General features: G+C 40.8%; 1 protein-coding gene across 2 annotated transcripts in view; it reads left to right on the top strand.

Moving 5' to 3' along the window:
- Nucleotides 1–21,058, top strand: part of Wdr41 (WD repeat domain 41) — a 41,378-nt gene that overhangs the window by 13,574 nt on the left and 6,746 nt on the right. For both annotated transcript variants that reach the window (XM_023708085.1, XM_023708084.1), the window contains exons 3-8: nt 3,190–3,238; nt 5,734–5,865; nt 8,230–8,292; nt 12,051–12,162; nt 14,289–14,351; nt 16,380–16,490. In XM_023708085.1, the coding sequence (XP_023563853.1) occupies nt 3,190–3,238; nt 5,734–5,865; nt 8,230–8,292; nt 12,051–12,162; nt 14,289–14,351; nt 16,380–16,490 (530 nt within the window). The remainder of the gene's footprint in view (nt 1–3,189; nt 3,239–5,733; nt 5,866–8,229; nt 8,293–12,050; nt 12,163–14,288; nt 14,352–16,379; nt 16,491–21,058) is intronic.

Raw genomic sequence — 21,058 nt, 5'->3', positions numbered from 1 at the left:
TTGGGTTGAATTTTGACTTCTGATTTAAAGGTGATTGGTGCACATGATTTGAGTTCCTAGGATTTGGTTTCAGATAAACTGATACAGTTTTAACTGCCCCTGTGGTAGGCTAGGTAACAGTATCCTGTGGCTGCTCCCATATACTTTATTAGTTATTTTATGATACCAATATGTAGTAAAGTCACATTGGCTTGCATTTTAAAGCTTTATGTTTTCTTTCCAGAAGGAGTAACAATACAGAAATAGTTAAAAAGTGTAAAAAGGCAGCAGTAGGATAAAGAGACTTGAAAAGCCTCAATAGGCTGGCCAACTGGATAATTGACCTCTGAGTAATAAAAAAATTGATTGTGATTTCATGCATTACTATTGAGCATTGTTTAGGTTTAACTTTTGTTTGCTGCTGATTGAATTAAAGTTTGAGGTGAAATGCTCCGTGTCTTGTTTCTAAACTCTTAACAGTTCAGTTGTCTCTTCATTGTGAGATCCGCGCATGAAACAAGAGTGAGAAAGTTAAATATCTGGATTAGAAAAAAGTGTATATTTTAAACCTGCAGCTTTCTAAATGGGAGAAAAGCAATTACAAGAGTTTAAAGAATCAATAGAAATTGATGTTTTATACCAAAGAAAACTTGAAGCCCTTGAGACCTGCCCTCCCTGTCATCACGATATAAATAAGAAGAAATCAATAGCCCAGAAACATAAGCTATTAAAGATTCTCTTCCAGCAACTGCTTTTGATATTTAAGGCACTGCTTACTATTTGGATTCAGAAAATGTATATAAGCAAGCTCAGGAAATTATATTTTTAATTTAAAATGATCATTTTTTAAAATCTCCAGGTCATTTTATCTCTTTCATTTTGAAATAAGAATGTTAGGCGCAGACTTAAAAGTAAGCCTCTCTGTGACTTACAGCTAGTTGAAAGGTCCTTTCCATTAAAAGATACACAGTATGATGCTAAGCATTTTGACAGGCCCCGTCTGATTGTTTGACCAGTGTCCCGTTAGCTCGTCCCCTCTTGCTCTCACGAAATCTCATCACAGGACTGTGAAGTCAGAATGGACGGCACTTGGGGTATTGCGAGGCTGAGCATGAGAAATATGAGCTGGAAGCTGGGTTTGGAGGCTTTCATGGCTGAAGTCATGAGAGTTAATGTTCCCTTGGAGTGGTAACCTAGAGCTCACCGGTGCCCAGGGAAACCGTGATTGCGGTGCCCCGTGCCCATGTTCACGTTGTCCGCCTTTCCTCGTGATGTGCGTCCAGCCAACAGTGCGCACATCCAGCAGCTGTGTGAGCAAGTATCCCAGATTTTCTAAATGTCCTAGGTGTTAGCAGAGTATCTTTTATCAGTGTTTATTGACTACAAGGGGCCAAGAATAAGCATTTCATAGCTGGCTGCCTATATGAGCACCTCTTTTGCTCCTATTCCAAAAAATAAACCTGAATTCAAGCAGATGTGATGCTGTGGGGAAGACTGAACTGATTCTGAGTCATTAAAATATTCATTTACAACGTTGTATACTACATTGTTAATAAATGGTTTTACATGCTTACACCACTGTATTGAATCCCTCCCTGAGAATGGTGCTTTCTTGATTTTATTGTAATAGTCACTGTGATTACTAATCCCATTAAATTATTTACTTGATAGTATTTGTGTCAAAATAACATTTATTCTGAAAAAACACAGATTGTTCCTGTATTTGCATATAGAAAATGGGAGGTGAAAGGAGAGATAAGGTGGAGTTTATCACAGCTGCTTTTTAATGCCTTGAAACTGACTTTCCTTTCCCTTTACCTCTTCCCATTTCAAGCATCTCCACTAAAAGCCAACAACGGAAGTCCCTTATCTTTCAAACCGAGAATACTACTTATGTGTGGAAAGACAAAGGAGCCAAATGGAGCGCAGCTAGGTCTGAGCTCTGGGTAAAAGAGTTTAGAGTTCAAATATCTTCATAGAGAAAATAAAAGAAATAGTGAAACTAAGAACATGATTCCAGTCCACCTCTGGATTATCCCTTCTTATCAGGGAAGCTGCTTCTTAACTTGGTTTTGTTTCATTTCTCAGAGATTTCTCACAAATCACAGAATTTTATTTTTTTATTTTTAAAATTTTATTGAGAAATAAATATCAATGAGACAGTTTCACAACCAAAAACTGGCACATTTTCAATAATTAATACATTGCATATTGTTGTCTTAGTGGTTATTCATTGTACAAGATGCAGACATGATATCCTGTCTCAAACACTATTATAACAAATGTCTCTATTCATTGAATTAAGAGAATGGAGCTGTATATCTAGCCTAACTATTTTGAGTATACAGATACAAAAGGGTCGTTCATTTCTATCCTACATTTTTGGTTAGTTTTGTCAGAGATGGGCATTCCAATGTTATTTAAATATTGTAGGTGCTTGAATTCAGCAGAATCTCCCAATATAGTCAAGTAGTCCATAATAGTAGTGGGTTTTCCGTAAGAGTAAGACTGGTAATGTCTAATGTTGTTGATTTGAGCCTTTTACAGCTCAGCATATTAATGTGGCTTTACTTTTACTTTTTACTTCGTTTTCATACTTTTCTGCTGGATGGTTAAGACCAAGATAAAGCAAGTCCTATATAGCAAGAAATGTGTCTAGGTCAGTCAAATCCCCTCAGGATTTAACCTGAAACTCCATACCACAGTTTGTAGATCCTTTGTGAGTGTCAGCCATGTGGATGAATCATGGCCATTGCTTGACCAATTTGCTCTCTAAATCACAGAATTTTAAATCGAGGAAGGATTTTAAAGGTCATATTTTTTTTTCTTTCTTTCTTTTTCTTTTTTTTTTTTTTTTTTGCTCCGAATGCCTTCAGGGCAGGTTTGGCTGGCTTGAGTTGTGGGGATCGAACCACAGCAACCTGAGCCTGACTGCTTTGTTGAAGCAGCCACTTAAAGAACTGAGCTAAGGGGCAGGCCCCCTTAAAAGTCATATTTGTGTCTCCTTCATTTTTATATTTCTAGCAGGTTATTCTTTGTAACCCTGCAAATTGTTATATATCATTGGATTCTTAGTTCCTGTATTGAATTCAGTAGCGTTTGATAAATATTTGTCAACTAAGCTTAAAGAACTTCTGTAAGTCTAATATGGTATTTCTTAGTAAACCTTACCAATTAAATGTCAACAGTGACCTTTTTTTCTCTACCCAGATTTGCATCTGCTGGTGATGATGGAATTGTAATTATATGGAATGCTCAGGTTTGTATGGATTATATGTGGAATACCACATAGTTGGTATTCATAAGTATTGTAGAGTGATATTTATATCTCTTTATCATTTGAGACTAAATAATACCTGGAAAGGGCAACTTGGATAAATTTATTCAAAATAGGGACCAGTATAGGGACAGGTCTCTCTCTCTCTCTCTCTCTCTCTCTCTCTCTCTCTCTCTCTCTCTCTCTCTCTGTGTGTGTGTGTGTAAGGGAGAAAGAGACTGGGCGTTAAACTCATAGGGCCTTTGCACTGAGCTACATCTCCAGCTTTAAAAAAAAAATTAAAATTTGAGACAAGATCTCACTATGAGTTGCTTAGGCTGAGTTCACACCTGGGATCCACCTATCTCAGCCTCTCACAGTGCTAGGATTATGGGCGTGGGCCATCATACCTGGGTAATATTTATTAAGATATTTTCCTGAGAAACAAATGTTATTTTTTTTTTATTTTTTTTTTAGGGAAGGGTCTACCGGGTGTTCAGGGTCTCACTACTAGATCAGATTCGTAGTGCTCTGCCTGTTTTTCACAGTCTCCCAAGAGCTGGGATTACAGGCATGTGCCACCATGCCCAGTCTCAATTGCTGTCTCATGTGCCCCAGGAGCAGAGCTGGCATGGCAGGCTCAGGGATTGTACCCCTAGCCCCTGCGCCTGCTTGCAGGGCTTTAATTCTCTGAGCTATGTGGTTGGCCCTTACAAATGTCATTTTGTGAAAATAAAAATTGTATTCTTTTAAATTTTTAAAAATTCTTTAATTAATTAATTAATTAATTAGGTTCAGGGTCTCACTATGCAGCTCAGACTTGTAGTGATCCTCCTGTTTCAGCCTCCCCAGCACTGGGATTACACATGTGCACCACCATGCCAGCTTTCAGTGGCTGGCACATCATGCCCAGGGTTCTGGAGTCAGCAGGACATGTGGTACCAGGGATTGAACCAGGGTCCTTGTGCTTGCCAGGCACTCACTTAGACCGCTGAGCTATCTCCCTAGCCCCCAAAATTTATTTTATTAAACAAAAAATAGATCATAAGCAACTGTGCAATGACTTTCAGAATGGACCAAGTATTGATTTTTGTGAATGGAACAATTCTTTCTGCATTGTACACTAATACCATTTGACATTCTAATTATTTTTCTCCTCATTTGAGTAGTAATCAGTAGGTTTGCTTTTTCAAAATATTAATGTCATCAGGTTTCTCCAGGGCCTCTTCTTTTTTTTTTGCAGAACTGGGGATTGAACTCAGGCCCTTGCGCTTGCCAGGGAAGCGCTTATTCCACTGAGCCATCTCCCTGGCCCCTCTAGGGCCTCTTCTTGACACTTTGTTTTTCAAATTACTCTTTTTTTAAGGAGTTTATCCTCATGTACCTTAGTTCAAATTGTTACCTGATCTGTCAGATCTTCATTTCTCAGTGGCTTTGCTTATACTGAAGCCCTTCTTGGACGTCCTAGTCTCCCTGGCCACAGAGGAGTGCCAGGACCTGTGAGTATTGGCACCATAGATCCTCTCCAGAGGACTTGTACAGCCCAGTGAGATGTAAGGGCTATGATACTTGTTGCGCTATTTTTAAGTAGTGACAAGGAAAGAAGTCTGTACACTTTCAGTGCAGCTACAGTCTTTGAAAAACATTTTTGATCTGAGTTTGGTTAAATACCTAGGTACAGGACTGGTGGATGTAGAGGGTTAGGGTGCTTCCAAAGTAGTCATGAAATCCATTTTAGTTTTGTGTGTTTACTGCTTGGTGCTCACAGGAGCAGCTGACAGGAGTGCCCTGAGGAAGCGGGGCTGGTGAGTTGCCGCCCCATGTGATGCGGCGGAGACTGCCTCCAAGTGGGGGTCAGTGTGATGTGCACACACGCACGCTGTTGTTAAGGCTCAGTTTCTTCCAAACATTGGAACTGTACAGGTAGCTGACAATAATAATTCCGTAGAGATTGAATTGATGTTTTCATTGCTTAATTTATATAATTACTGTACATTCTTAACATCATAGGAAAAATATTCCTTTAAGGGGGCTGGAGATATAGCTCAGTGGCTTAAGTCCTCGACTGGCAAGTGTAAGGGTCTGAGTTCAATCCCTGGCACCAGAAATTAAATAAATAAGTGAATGAATGAATGAGTAAATAAATAAATAAATAAATAAATAAAATATTCCTTTAAATTAGATTTTCTGTTTAGAAACAGCCAAAATTATGTACAGCTATTCTTTTAGTTGTTCTATTTTATTGTTTAAAGCTAAAAGTCCTGAATAAGTAGTTTTGAAATAGAATATATGTATACTTTCTACACAGTCGTTCTTTTTTTTTTTTTTTTTTTCCTTTGGTGAAACAGGGGATTGAACTCAGGCCCTTGCGCTTGCAAGGTAAGCGCTTATTCTACTGAGCCATCTCCCTGGCTTCTACACAGTTGTTCTTAATGTTGTCACTTAAGACTGGTTAAATTGGAAAGATGAGCCTATTAATGTTTTTATTGGTATTTCAGACTGGAGAAAAACTTGTGGAACTCAGTGGACATACTCAGAAGATAACGGCTATTGTTACATTTCCTTCCTTGGAATCTTGTGAAGAAAAAAATCAACTCATCCTGACAGCCTCTGCCGATCGAACAGTTATTATATCCTTAAGTCTGGAAGAAAGTGAAGCAGCCACAGTGACCGTAGGGGCCCTACATACATTACTAGTGCTTAGCCTCTAGGGTTTCGTCTGAACCTTCTTGTCATAGCAAAAATGATTTTTTTTTATAGTCTTCATAAGAGACTTCTTAAAAGTATTGGGCACCTGAAAAGTATTAGACTAGAGATAGCAGGTTAAGGGTTGTGTTGATGGAAGCCTCATAATTGAAGCTGTTGGGCTGAGGATGTAGCTCAGTGGCTCAGGCACCTGCCTGGCAAGGACAAGGATCTGAGTTTGACTTCTAGTAAAAAAAAAAAAAAAACCAAAAAATCCCTAGTCTCATCACTGAAGCTGTTCTTTCCATATAGAGTTACTGTTATATCAAGATGTGCAAAATGGAGGAAATGGGAGACAGTGGCCTTAAAAATATTTATTGTATTATCTCGATTTGCTTTTCAACTAAGGGAAACAAAGATGAATTGGACTAGAGAATTAATTCATGTTTTTAACCCCTTCTTTTACAGCAAAAGCAATTTAATGTCTTCAACCCAGGAGCTTCAAACTCTGCAGAAAGGTCCATTATCATTGTTCAGTTTTTATTATTGGCTTTCAGGGTTCAAAGCAATTTTTATAACGTTACTTTCCAGATGAGAAAGGGGAGCACAGGGAGTGCTAAGTGTCCTCCCCATGGTGCACAGCCAGTGTAGGGAGAGCTGAGTAACAGTCTGTCTGCAAAACCAGAATGATGACCCACTATCCAGCATTGGCTTAGCAAGGCATCTTCTTAAATAAATTGAGCCTTGTAATTACTTTATGGGGACCTGGACTTAGGAAGCCCATGGCCAAGTGTTCTGGACGATTTTTTTTTTTTTTTTTTTTTAGGTGGCACATTGGCTTTAACTAACATATTTGCTTATCTGAAAGTTCCATTTAAACAATTTGGAGCATTAGTGATATTAAGTTTTGGAGTAAACCCAAAAGGTCAGCTATTTCTTAGGGTTCTGTAGAACTAAGACATACTTAATACCATACTTTAAATGAGATTGTCTGCTGATATATTCTGTGTGATTAATTGATGACAAGAGTATAAAGTTTAGGTCAGAATAACATTTTTACTGCTGTTCTGTTGAAGCAAATATTATTTTATGGAATAAAACTTTTTTTTTCTTTTTTAGTATATTCTGCACAAGTAGAATTTAAAATACTTTATTAAACCATTCCTCAAACACTGTAATAATATTTCAAGGGAATTATTAAAATTACTGTTACAATACTGAGGTAAGTAGCTGGGCTAGCATCAGTATAAATTTCACCTATAAATGATGAAGTCATTTCTTTGGCTGAATGGTTTGTCAAAATAAGCAAGTGGTAGGCTGCATAGTTGGCAGTTTGTTTTACCCCAATAAATTATAAATTTATTCTACTTGGGCCTTCACTATTAATTAAATACTTCCTTAAATGCTGAGGGTAGATTTTTAAAATTTTTGTTACATGGTAGCCTGAAGAGCACAACTTTTTCAGCATGGAGTGTTCAGCTCTGAAATAATAAAAGAGTGGGAGATACTAGTAGAATTGTGGTTAATGTAAGGCCAGCGAACATTGATTACTGGGAGCGCTTTCTGAGTGTCAGGCAGTATGTTTAGCATGGTAGACACATAAATGGATATATAGATATCTTTCATTTTCATAAGGAATAAGATTAATTTGTCAAATTCCTTTCCATTTTTAAATATAAATACAGACTTGGCATGTGTGCAAGTCAGACAATATCATTGTGTTTCTTACCTTAGAAAATAGTTCAAACTTTGAGAATCATCAGGCTCCAAAGTTACCCTAACTCTGGACATTTTAGGAAAGGCCTTCTGTTTTACATTTGCATACATGAGACGTTGTAATGAGACACTGGTAGTGTGTTCTTTGAGGGTAACGCTGGTAAATCATGCCCGTGGCATCACAGGGAGCTAACAGGAAATATTAATTAATGAATTGGAGAGTTCTTAGTAGAGCTACTTTATGTTCATGTTTATGGCAGACTGTTGTGGAGAATAAATGTGAAGCAGTGCAATATTTAATACCCATGAAGACTTAGGCTATCAGATCAGCAATTCTGTTGGCATTTTCAAATAGTTTGATGCTAAAATTTATCTCAAGCTTCTTTTAGATCATAAGCCTGTTCCAGTAAGTTGATTGCTCACTGTATGAATTGATATTCATGAAAGGATAAATACTAAATATTTCATCTTTCATTTAAAGTTTTTATAGCTGAATGTTTAGCCTTTGTGATTTAATTGTGAAGTAGAAAAATTGTCTTATGATTACAATTTTAAAATTCTATTTGGAAATTAATTTCTTAACATAAATTTAGGTGTGGGATGGCAATGCTGGCAGACAAGTTCAGAGGGTATCGTGCTTCCAGTCCACAGTGAAGGTAAAGTCTCAGGCAAAGAGGAGTTTTTGTTGTGTCTGCTTTTGTCACAGAAAAAATGATGTAATAAACCAAGTGAAATTACTTTTAGCTTTTAAAAATTATATCTTTTACACACACCTACCTACACAGGGCTAGATTTTTTTTGGAGTCTATGTTTTAAATGTTAGAATGTTTCATTTGCAAACTGCAGTGGGAATTAAATGCTACAGCAGAATGAAGAAAAAGTAAGGCCTGACCTGTCTTAACTGGTAATTCCGGAATGGAGCGGCAAACAGAAACACCTAAATGACACCCAGGATTTGGAGACAGATTTATTTACATCGATGGGCACTGATTGAAATCATTCCCAAAATATCAGGGCCAGATCTCTGGTGGTCTGGTGCTTACACAGGATACGCAAACAGGAAGTACAGAGGCAGATTGGCTAGTCAGTTGGGTTGGGTTTAGACAAGGTGCATTATAGTAACCAGCTATGCCTCATAGTAACCAGCTATTCCTAAGAGACAGAAGCAGCTGGAACTGGAACAGGAACTATTACCTGGGCAGTGTGTCTTCTACTGTAATACACTGAAATTTTTTAAGGGTTCACTTTTTTTTAATCACATCACATGCACTCCCACATCCTTGCTTAATATGTATTTCAGAGCATAAAAAGAGTTTGAAAAATGCTAATATGCTATATTAAATAATGAAACAGCATATTATCTCCAGTAAAACGTGAGCAAATCAAACACCACAACATAGGAAAAGGATTATACATCATTTCCCTGAAATATGAGCTTGCTTTAACATCTTAAAATCACCCAGTGAGAAAAGGGAATGAACTTACTCAAAGGCAAGAGTTACTGAGTTGAGGAGAAGGACCGGAGAGGGAGGGGGAGAAAGAGATTTATCTAAGTATGCAAACAGGATGGTTTGGACAAGTGTACTGTGCCTTTCTGCTGGTCTGTGGAGAGGAGCAGCTAATGCTTAATTTGTTTTGTTTCCTTTTTTCAATTGTTTATACTTTTTCTCTTTTTAATTTTTTATACATTTCTTTTTTCTTCCAATTTTACATGCATATATCTTGAAATATGAGTAAGTGGTTGGAAGACAACACTATGTATTACAACAAATACTGTGAAATTCATATTACTTTGTTAAGTGAAATTCTATATCACCAAAAAATTTTGTATCATTTATAATTTTTTTCTGTTTGTACTTTCTTTAAAAAAAAATCACCCAGTGAGATACCATTGTGTGAGAACATAGGACAGAAGCAAAGGAACAGAGAAAACATGTTCATACATGTTCTTGCATGGTAAAAATAGACAAAGAGGGGATGAGAACTTCCAACTACAAGACTGTACTTTAAACACTTCAAAATATTATTAGTGAGATTAAGAAAGACAGAGGTGGGCATGGTGATACATACCTGAAATCCCAGCACTCAGGAGGCTGAGGCAGGAGGATCACTGCAAGTCTGAGGCTAGCCTGGACTACATAGCAAGACTGTGCCTCAAAGCTGCAAACTGCAGACAAAAAGAATCTTGCTCTAAATAAATGAAAAGACAATCCTGTACTTGTATATTAAATTTAATATTGTCAAGATTGCAACACTACTCAAATAGATATACAGAATAAACATCAGAATTATAGCTGGATTGCTATTTTAGAAATTAACAAGCTAATTTTAAAATATTCACCGAGGGATCTAGAATAGCTTAAAAAATCCTGAAAAGGAATGTAATATAAGGTTGTAATGTTCACCCTTCCCTATTTCAAAACAAAGCCACAATAATCAAGACAGTGTGGTACTTGCATGGCAATAGTCATACAAATCAAAGGAATAGAATTGGGAATCCAGAAATAAAACCTCCTATGAGTGAACAGATGATTTGGACATGGATCCCTCGACCTTTCAGTCTCTGCAGAGCGTGGTGCTGAGCCGGGTGCTGGGGTTCGTGTGTGCAGACCCGGCTGCTGGGCAGCCGAGATAGGATTGCTTGACCCTTATGAATGCAAGCCTGGCTTGGCATCATCACCTTGTCTCAAAAAGATAAAAAAGATAAAGCTTAATTGAGCCTTATCATTAAAAAAATGAAAAACTTTTGTGTTTTAAAGAAAACCATAGAGAGACTGGAAAGATAATCCATAGAATGGGAGAAATATTTGCAAATCATGTATCTAATAGGACTTATCCAGGACATGCAAAGAACTGACAGCCAAAAAAAAGGGGTAGTATAGTTAAAAATAAGCAATGGATTTGAAATTTCTCCAAATAGTATATGTAAGTGGCTAGTTGGCACATGAGAAGTTCAACATTATTAGTTACTAGAGAAATGTAAGTCAGATGTGAATCTTTTTCCCCAGTACTGGGGATCCAACTTGGGACCAAAGTGGGGACTTTGTGTTTGCAGGCAGGCGCTTATGCTGCTGAGCTATATCTCCAGCACCAGAAGTGAAAGCGAGACACCATTTCATACATAGTAGCATGGCTGATGTCTAAGACAGGTGTAGCACGTGTTGATGACCATATAGAAAACTGTAGCTTTCATAGATTGCTGTTTTTTTTTTTTTTTTTTTTTTTTTTTTTTTTTTTTTGTGGTACTGGGGATTGAACTTAGGACCTTGCACTTGCCAGGCAAGTGCTTATTCTACTGAGCTGTTTCCCCGGCCCTTGCCTGTGGTTTGAGAAGTGTTAGTCACCCTGGACATTGGCATTTCATCAAAATTATTTCACTCAGCAATCCTATTCCTAAATGCAGTTGAAAAGAATAAAAATATGGCCACCCTACAGTGTGTGCGTGAATGTTCACAGCAGCATTGTTCATGACAGCGTAAATAACAACAAATGGATAAGCAACATGTGTATGGAATATTGTTTGGCAATAAAATGAAACACAGTAATGATATGAAAAATGCAGAGGTGAGACAGGTTAGGACCTCTTGAGATATGTAACTGGTATCAATCATTTTCAGCTCTTTTCTTACATCAGCTTTGAAACAGCCTTACCCTCACTCAGCCTAGGGAAGACCACTAAAACCAGCTTCTCTTCAACTCCCTTGGCATTGCCCTTGTCCTGGTTCTAATGGACCTTGGTGCCACCAAAGGGAAAGCACTTCTGTGGCCCTCAGAGCAAGTGCTTTCCTGAGTTCCCAATAGAATTATTGAGAGCAATCAGGAGATGGGGTTAATTTAAAACATCAAAACTAAGATCATATTTTCTATATTTAAAAAAGGGCTTAACTGGTATCTATTATCTGTTACTGAGTTGAAATTACTTGGAAACTACTTGGCTTAAGGCAGCAAAGGCTTATTATCTCTGTGTGTATAGTCATAAATAGAAACATTCCAGCCAAGTGGCTCTAGCCCTGGTTCTGTCATCTGAAGCCCCATGTGGCCTGGTAGGGCCTCCTGCTGGGCTGTTCCTGCTACTTGGCGTAATAGTGCTGTTGGTGCCAGGAGGCCTCAGCTCTCTCTTTTTGCTGCTCCAGGGAGTGATGCGAGGACCAGGAGGAACTCACTGTGTCCCTGTGACTTCCTCTTGTAAGTCCTGCATCATCCTTTCTGTCCTTTTGGTCCTGTGACACTCATGTCAGGCATAGAAGACACTGTTACACAGACACTTTTTGACTTACTGGTACAGCCCAAGTTCCTGGGGAGGAAACTAAGCCTCACCTGCCCGAGGTTGGAATTTCGGAGAACTTGCAGACATAATTCAGAACTACCCTACAATGTGTGCTTGAGTTTCTGAACTCTTTAATCAATTTTGCAGTGTTTAACTGTTCTTCAGAGACTGGAGGTTTGGCTCTCTGGTGGGAATGACTTATGTGTGTGGAACCAAAAATTAGAGCTCCTGTGTAAGACCAGCCACATTTCTGATACAGGTGAGAACAAATCAAATTGTGAACAAATGAATAACAGACTCCAGAAAGACAAGTGAGTTGTCAGAATCTTTTCATAAATGCAAAGCTCCAAATTAGTTTTTTTTTTTTTTTTTCAGTTTTCAAGATTGTAATTAACCATTTTAAGTAAGTACTTCCCTTCAGATAATTAAATGAATTTTTTGGGGGCAGTACTGGGAGTTAAACCCAGGACCTTTGCATTGAGCTATATCCTATGCCCCTGTTCCTTAAAATTTTGAGACAGGGACTTGTTAAGTCATTAGTTATCCGGATTAGGCTTAACCTTACAGTCCTTCTGCCCCAGTTTCCCAGAGTGTTGGCATTACAGGTGTGTATCACTGTGCCCAGCTAATAAACATTTTAAAAATAAAAATTGTCTTTGTTTACACTTATCCTCCTGTCGCCCCTCCCCTGTTCTTCCGTCTTCTCCACCTTCTGTCACTGCAATCCTCTGCCTTCTCCCCTGCTGCCACCTCCTCCTCTTTGTACATGGAAGATACAAAGTACAGTGATGAAATAAGCCCATATGGAAGAGAAATTAGGCCGTAAATTCTGTTGAAATCACAGCAGTTCCACTAGGTGGGATCATTAGTGGTCATTGGTGGTAACAGTGTGGCGCTTCAGGCCCCTGTGCATGTCATCGTTTGTGGGGTCTGAGATGGGTAAAATATTTTCCAATTTGAATATGCATTATAAATTACGTATATATCATAGTGGAAAAACTATATGTCAGACAAAAGTTATGGTTAGCCTCAACTCATGTCATATAATTCAGATAGGAAAAGACACTCAGAACTTTAAACCTAGGGTTTAAACATCGGAGAATGTTTGGCTAGTACCAGCTACTGAAGGCAGAAGGATCATTTGAGCCCAGGAGTTTGACGCTTGCTTAGGCAACAGAGTGAGCCCTTGTCTCTTAAAGACAAAAACCCTTGAAAAACCTCTGTATTTTAAACAAATATGTAAAATCTAATTATGTCAATAATACAAGAAACTTGGTAAAGGTGTTCACTGGCCATAAGCATGCTACTTGAAAGCCATTTTCTTGCCTCTGGCTCCTGTTAGCTAGCTCTAGTGCTACAGGTGGCTCCATTTTGCCTATGCTTTCATTTGACATAGAGCTTGCAGGGGCAGACACCAACTGGATATCCTCTGAGCTTTCCTACCTAGAGACAGTGTCAGATGCCACAGGCTGACCACTCGACGCCAGAGCCCACCTCAGGTGCTATTTATAAGCACTATAAGTTGGGTTCACATGACCCCTCGTGGTTTGTTTAATTTGCTAGACCATCTCACAGAACTTAGGCCAACACTTGTCATAAAGGAGTTACAAAGGCTGCCAGTGAAGGGATGCACGGGGCCTGGCACACAGGAGGGCCTGAGCACCACCCTGCCCACATGTGTCACCACCATGGGCTGGGCTATGGGGATCTGCCCTTTGGGGTTTTATGAGGCTTCATTACCTAGGTACCTAGGTGAGGCACCTAGGTGTGGTTGCTTCAGTCATTGGCCATTAATGACCAGTTTCATCTCCAGGTCCTCTCTCTCCTTGGAGGTCAAAGGTTGGAGGTGCAAAGCCCCAGCCCTCCAATCCTACCTGGGTCATTTCAGGGACTAGCAGCCATCTGTGGTCCCATGGGCATATAGAAAGGCATGTCTTGAAATCCAGAGGACTTCAGCAGTTGTGTGCCAGGAAGCGAGATGCGGCCTAGGTATCTGTTGCTCAGTATCATACTGACTCTTCCTGCCAGGGCTGCTTGGCCTTCTTGGTTTACGTGGAGGGCAGCTCCAATTCTGCATCCCCTTTTGAGCTTTCCACCTTGTAAATGGGTGATGGTGATGATCATACTGGATCAGTAGGGCAGAACAGCTGCGTACTTACTGTAACAATAAAGATGTTCTGTGTATTCTATGGCCTTGGGAACCATTCCAGTGAAAATGCTTGGTGAACGAGCATTTTCCACCTGTAACACGCCAAGGAGGGTGTGTGCAGCAAAATGTGTGTGCCTTACTGTTGCCACCCCATTTATGAGGAATGACTGATGTAAAATAATATTTTGTATATCTATAAAAAGATGATTTGACTCTTGTTTTGTGTGTCTCTAAAGGGATCAGTGCTTTGGCTGAAATACCTAATAACTGTGTTGCAGCCGCAGTTGGCAAGGAACTGAGTGAGTATGGTCTTTTCTTCTCTCTCTCTTTTATTTCTAAAAAAAATACATATTTTAAAACTAAACCACAATATACATCCTGGAATGACAAAGTGATTGTTTCTTTCAAGGATCTGTCCCTACTCCAGCTTGACCTCATGGGATTGCCAAATATGATAGGGAGTAGACCATTTTCAAGATGCTAGGTCCCATTTCTTCTTTCTGGTCAGTATTTCAGGTTACTGTGTCTGTTAGTTTTCTTCTTCCTTCCTTTCTTTCTTTCTTTCTTTCTTTCTTTTTTTTTTTTCAGAACCAGGGATTGAACTCACAGGCCCTTGTGCTTGCCAGGCAAGTGCTTATTCTACTGAGCTATCTCCCCGGCCCCTTCTGTTAGTTTGATTAAACAATATATTGCTATTCTAAAATCCTAACTCCAGTCCATGAAGCATCCTCTGCCTAGAGTCACATTTTCACATTCATTGAATAGGTGCATTGGATGTTCTTGTCTGTATTGATTGAAGAACTTTTTGGCAGCTAGGCTGTCAGAATTTACTAACTTGGCTAGAGACTTGTCAGTTGGTGAAATACTGTCAGAGAGACCAGAAATGTGGCATGGTCTGTTGGCCAGAAAGGAGTGTGAGAAGAAAGAGAGTCGTGGTCATCAGGGACTAAGGTTGTGCCACACCTCGCAGGTTAGGCCTCCTGATCTTTGGGCCTCCCGGTGCTTGTTCTGGGAGCTTCTCTTAGTGCTTAGTGTATTGGTGCTAACTAAGCCTGTACATGAGTCTCCCTCTCGCCATGGGCTGAGATCCTTCCAGGATAGTGACGTAGCCTTACTCACATCAGACAGCACAGCTCCTAGAGCATGTGAACGCTTGGTAAATGTTGTTTGACAGAATCCTGTTGATTGATTTGATTTTGTGTTTTCTTTTTTTTAATCTTAATGTATTTAGGACAGTGTCTACAGGGTCTTACTACATAGATTGAACTCACAGTAACCCTCCTGTGTTCAATCTCCCAAGCACTGGGATTACAGGCACATACCACCTCACCCAGTCTCAATCTTGTTCTCAGTGTGCCCCAGGGGTGGGGCCAGCACGGCATGCTGGGGATTGAACCCCAGTCCCTTCATGTCCCTAAACTTTAGTCCACTGAGCTATCTAACCCACCCAGATTTTGTGTTTCCTATGTTGATTAAAGTTAGGATTTATGCTAGTTTAAATAAAACTACTTGTTAAAGTCAGATAATGAATCAAGCAACACATTGAACATCTACTGTTTTGAAAAGAACTGTATAGCATACAGAACTAACAAACATATTCTTAGAGAATGTATAATTCAGTGGTATATACCAAGGTATGAAGAAAAATTTTTAAAGCTGCCAAAGTCTTCACTATGTTGAAGTTAAACTTATTTTGTAGCAGAGCTTACTGTACTGGTAGCATAAGTTGAAAAGCTGAAGGTGGAGATGATTTGGAGGTATGGACCAGTCACTGGCCAGTGAAGGGGTTGGTTCAGATAGCCAGGCATGAGGGGACACCCTGGGGAGCAGGGGCACTAGTTGCGGTAGTAGGTCTGGAAGAGTCCATGAAAAAAATGAGTTGGGGATTGGGGCTTAAGCAGACCGATTCGGGCATCTCAAGAAGCAGTTCAGGGGCTAGGGAGAGAGCTCGGCGGGCTAAGCACCTGCCTGGCAAGCACAAGGACCTGGGTTCGACCCCTGGTACCATATGCCTTGCCAGTCCCCCATGCCAAGCCAGCCATCAAAACCGGGCATGGTGGTACACACCGATAATCCCAGCACTGGGGAGGCTGAAACAGAAGGATCACTACAACTCTGAGCTGCATAGTGAGACCCTGTACCAAATAAATAATTAATTTTAAAATTTTAAAAGAGAAGCCATTCAGATTGGTGTGAAAAAGGCTGTCCATGCAGATGAATTTTCCAACATGTTATTTTTCACTTAATGAAATGTTTACATTTTGAGCAAAAATGGGATTTTTATCTTCTTCAAGCATTCCAATAAAATTCATATCTTTTTCCTTTAGTAATTTTCAGGTTAGTAGCCCCCACTGAAGGATCAGTGGAATGGGACATCATTGAGGTCAAGCGGCTCCTGGATCACCAGGACAATATTCTCTCCCTGGTTAATGTCAATGGTAAGCTAGTTGTGCACATTTATGTTGTGTAACATTTTGTACTTGTTTGCCTATTGTGAATTTCAGTCTTGTGTTTATTTGAGAATTCTGGAATTGAGTTACTAAAATAATAGTTTAGATTAAGAGGATGTTTCAGTTACTTTTCTCGTTGCTGGGAAGAAATACCTGACACCCAAAATTAAGGTTAATTTAGCTCACAGTAGAGGTTTCAGTCCATACTTAGCTGGCTCTGAGGCAGAGTGACTGTGCAGAGGGCAGCAGTTCATGGCAGCAGAAAACAACAAAACAGCAAGAGCAAAAGGGGAGGAGTGGCGGCAGCAATGGCTACAGAGTTTGCAGGTCTGTCTCCCTTACGTTGCATTCAGGCTCTCTGCCCCAGGCCAGGTGTAGTGCTCACACCCGTAATCCCAGCAACACTTACACCCATAATTCCAGCACTGGATCATGAATTAATCACAAAATCTAGCCCCATGAGTGCGTGGGGATTTGGGGGGCAACTAGACACAAACCATAAAGGAGGGAGGGATTGTCACCCTCTTTCCCCTAAGCGTTCAGGCAGTGCATTTGAGCATCTTACAAGTTGGCAGGCCTAAGAGTAAGGCACGAGGAGACTGGAGGAAAGCAGAGAAGAAAGGCCGAGAAGAACATGGCCATCTGGGAAGCCCTGGGGGGCCATAGGATGACCTTCAGCATAGGCTATAAAGACAACCCCTCGTGGCATTCTCAGCAAACATTCTTGCCAGTCTGCCTTTGTAGACCCTGGAAATAATTACACCAGTGGTGGTGAATCTGTGGTACATATATTGTTTTTCTTTGCAGAGAAAGGATGTTAGGATGTTATAGCTCAGGGGATTGAAGCTCCTACAAGCAGGTGCAGGAACTGGGGACTCGATTCCTGGACCTGCAGTGCTGGCCCACCCCCAGGGTGTGCTGAGATGGCAATTGAGACTGGGCATGGTGGTGTGTACCTGTAATCCCAGCTCTTGGGAGGCTGTAAACAGGCAGATCACTACCAGTCCAATCTAGTAGTGAGACCCTGAACACCATGTAGACCCTTCCCTAAAAAACTGGAAAAAATAAAAACAAAACCAAAAAATAAATAAAAGATGTTAGTGTATGATTATTTTCTAAACTAAAACCTCAGTATTCAGGTTTAATTGCAGTGTGGGCACCTTGGGATAACTAAGTAGGTGGGGGCTTACAGCTTAGACTTTTCTGTCTATACTTGGTGTTAGCCAGAAGGCCAAGAAGTGATGGTGCACTTGTGTCTAAAAGGCTCGCTATCACTGAGTTCCGCCCTCTCATCTTGCTGACCATGGCAAGTCATCTATGACAGTAGTTCAAGCGGGACTTAAGGGGTTGGGGAGATAGCTCAGTAGAATAAGTGCTTGCCTGGTAAGCTCAAAGGCCTGAGCTCAATTCCTGGTTCCACAAAACACACACACACACACAACAACAACAACAACAACAACAACAACAACAACAACTAGCAGGACTTAAGCCAGTAGCAGTAATGACTGAGGAAGAGAACCAAGGTTTGTAGAAGATAGATCACATCTTCCCTTCCTTGTTAAGGGCTTCTACTTGCCAGATGGCCTATGTGAACCCATAAATGGTTTTAGTGTCTGCTGTGAGCTGACATCAGAAGGAAGATAAGCTCACAGGCTCAGGTCCTGGCATTGAACTCCCTCACTGGCAGTGAAATAGCGTATGTCATCAGAGCTCTGTGGGTGACCTGAGCGGTGCAGAGGAGAGGATCGTGGCTGCCTTCTGCTGTCTGTAGAGGCAGCACGTGGCTCCTGTAAGGCTGCTGAGCATGAGCGAGTGAGAAGACTGAGAGCCCAGGTCTGGCTGGCTCATTTTCAGCAACATTTTATATAAACACGAGATGAAGAGAGACACAAGGAACATGAAGTATAGTCTTTTGAGTGTGACCTGGTCACATTTTCAGGGATGTCGGTGAGAACGTCCTGCCTAGATCCAAGCCCTGTCTCCACTGTCCTCTTCCTGTCTGGCTCAGCTGCACATCATTTGAGGACCATATCACCTGTGGTAATATATCTGACAGTGGTTGTGCGCCCTTCTTTTTCTCTGGGTGCACTTTCTCTCTTGCCATGGATGGCAGCACGGAAGGCAAGTTCTCATTTGGGAGACCCTTGAAAGCCTCCTCAGTAGCACTTGGCCATCAGTCCCAGGTCCCTGTAACTGCGGGGAAAAGCATGGCAGTGCTGTCACCCGTACTTGGGGCCTGCCTTATTGTCTGGCTTAGTGGTAAAGCCCTGGTGCTGCAGAGCCAGTGTGCTTACTTCCGTGATGATGCCAGGATGTTCCTCAGATATCCTTCAATTCACAGCCCACCCTGTTCAGTGGCCTGTCCAAAGAGCCTTTAACATTTTAAGAAAGGTTTCCTCCAGTAAATCATACATGCATGGCGAGGTAGTCTGGCAAAATTTGAAAAAGATTTGCCAACAGTCTGATCTCATACACGGACATGTCCAGAATTCAGCGAATCTGGGCAATCTTGAAGTGTCTTACACAGTTCTCTGTTCCACTTTCTGCCCTGCTTCTTGGTTGTCACCCATCACCCATGAAAAATGTGGCAAGTCCCTGAGTTTCCGTGTCAGAAGGAAGTGCTTTTTCAGTGAGGCTGTCCCACAGCAGCCTTAGCATGGCATGCTGGGATTGTGGGTAGCGAATAGCAGGCTCCTGAAGAGACTGAATGCCCAGGCAGGCTTCCCAGGACAGACAAACAGGATGACTCCACTAATCTCTTTTTCAAAAAGCCCCTGGGTTCTTCCTTTTTATTTTATTTCTTTGTTTTGTGCTGACAGCGTGATGTGGTAATCGCAAAGTGTTATAACTTAAGAGATGTGGATAGATGCCAGGGGGAATTTTAATACTAAGTGGCTTTTGATACTTACAGAATGAAAGAATCCATCCACTACTAATACACCATTGAGGTTGTTAGGTGTGAAACATTTGAATGGCCTGTCAGGGAATATAAATAATATACACGGTGATGTATATTATGCACACTTGGAGAGCTGACTCGGATGAATGCCACTATTTTGGTTTTGGTGGAGAATTACAAGTGGTCTTTAGTACTGTGTTTCCACTGCATAGAGGAGGCATCGAGTGAGGTCAGAGCAGGCACCTACATGGTTTCTGTAGGCCAACTCCATGTTAACACCAGACCCTGAGCTGAATTCTGGAGGCGTCTTCACTCCTTTGTTTTCCTATGTGTTAGCTATTTTCTTATTGCTGAGACAAAATACTCAGCGTTCAAGTAAAAGGAAGAAATATTTATTTGAATCACAGTTTGTTGAGGTTTCAGTCCTACAGAGGAGAAGCAGTTCATGGCAGGCAGAAGGTAGCACAGCAAGCAAGGATGACCAGAGCTCTTTTGGTCCTTTATGTCTTATCCAGGCGCTTAGGGTGGGAGTCACTTACACCCTTAATCCTCACACCCTCGCGCATAGCACTGCATCATGAATCAATCCCAGCATCACACACTCTAGATCCAGCCACCTGGGCGAAGGCCCCAGCTATGACTGCATGAGGCTTTTGGGGGACATCTGGACACAAGCTGTAACGCCCTGGTTCTCTTGCAGTTTTACTGAAATTGGAAAGAGGAGAGAAAGGGGTAGGAGAGAAGATCATGGAAAGATTACTACTGCTTTAACTTTTGCAGTGTAAAAAACAGAAAGAGGACAGTGAAGGGAGGGCTTGGATCTAGGCAGGACATTCTCACTGACATCCCTGAAAATGTGACCATGTCACGCTCAAAAGTTAAAGCAATGATTGTTGAGAGTTTAAGATCTTTCCACATATGTACTGCCTACCTGTGCCTTTTGTTATTTATTTTGTTTTATTTATTTTAATGTATTTGGTACAAAGTCTTACTACACAGCTCAGTGAGTCTGAGTTCACTATGTTTCAGCCTCCCCAGCGCTGAGATTACAGTCGTGTGACACCACACCGGTCTCAGTGGCTGGCTCAGAGCAGGGCCGGGGCAGCATGTGCTGCTGGGGATTGAACCCCAGTTGCTGCACTTGCCTAAGCAGGTGCTTAGTCCATTGAGCTATCTTGCTGGTCCTGTACCTGTTGTTTTGTCTGTTTAGGTCTTTTGTGTGTATTTTTTGTAGGGGTATTTATCTTTTTTTAAAAAAAATATATTTAGTACAGGGTCTACAGGGTCTCACTACATAGATTGGACTTGGAGTGATCCTCCTGTTTTCAGCCTCCCAAGTCCTGGGATTAGTCGTTATCTCAGTGCACCCTGCGGGCGGGGCTGGCATGGCCTGTTGGGGATAGAACCCTGGCCCCTAGGTCTGCCTAAGCAAGTGCTTTAATCTGCTGAGCTATCTGGCTGGCCCTGGGGCATTTATCTTAAAACTTATTATGCATCAAATATACCAAACCTATTTTGACATTTAAATTGCATATTCTCCCCAGCTTTTTGTTGTTTAAAGTGTATAGGTTTTTTTTTTTTTTTTTCTTTGTATTTTTGTGGTCCTGAGGATTAAATCCAAGGCCTCACATGTATGTTTGGCAAGTGATTTACCACT

This window comes from Octodon degus, unplaced genomic scaffold (genome assembly GCF_000260255.1).
Source record: "Octodon degus isolate 3935 unplaced genomic scaffold, OctDeg1.0 scaffold00328, whole genome shotgun sequence".
Lineage (NCBI taxonomy): Eukaryota > Metazoa > Chordata > Mammalia > Rodentia > Octodontidae > Octodon > Octodon degus.
This window is presented reverse-complemented; position numbering and strand designations above follow the sequence as displayed.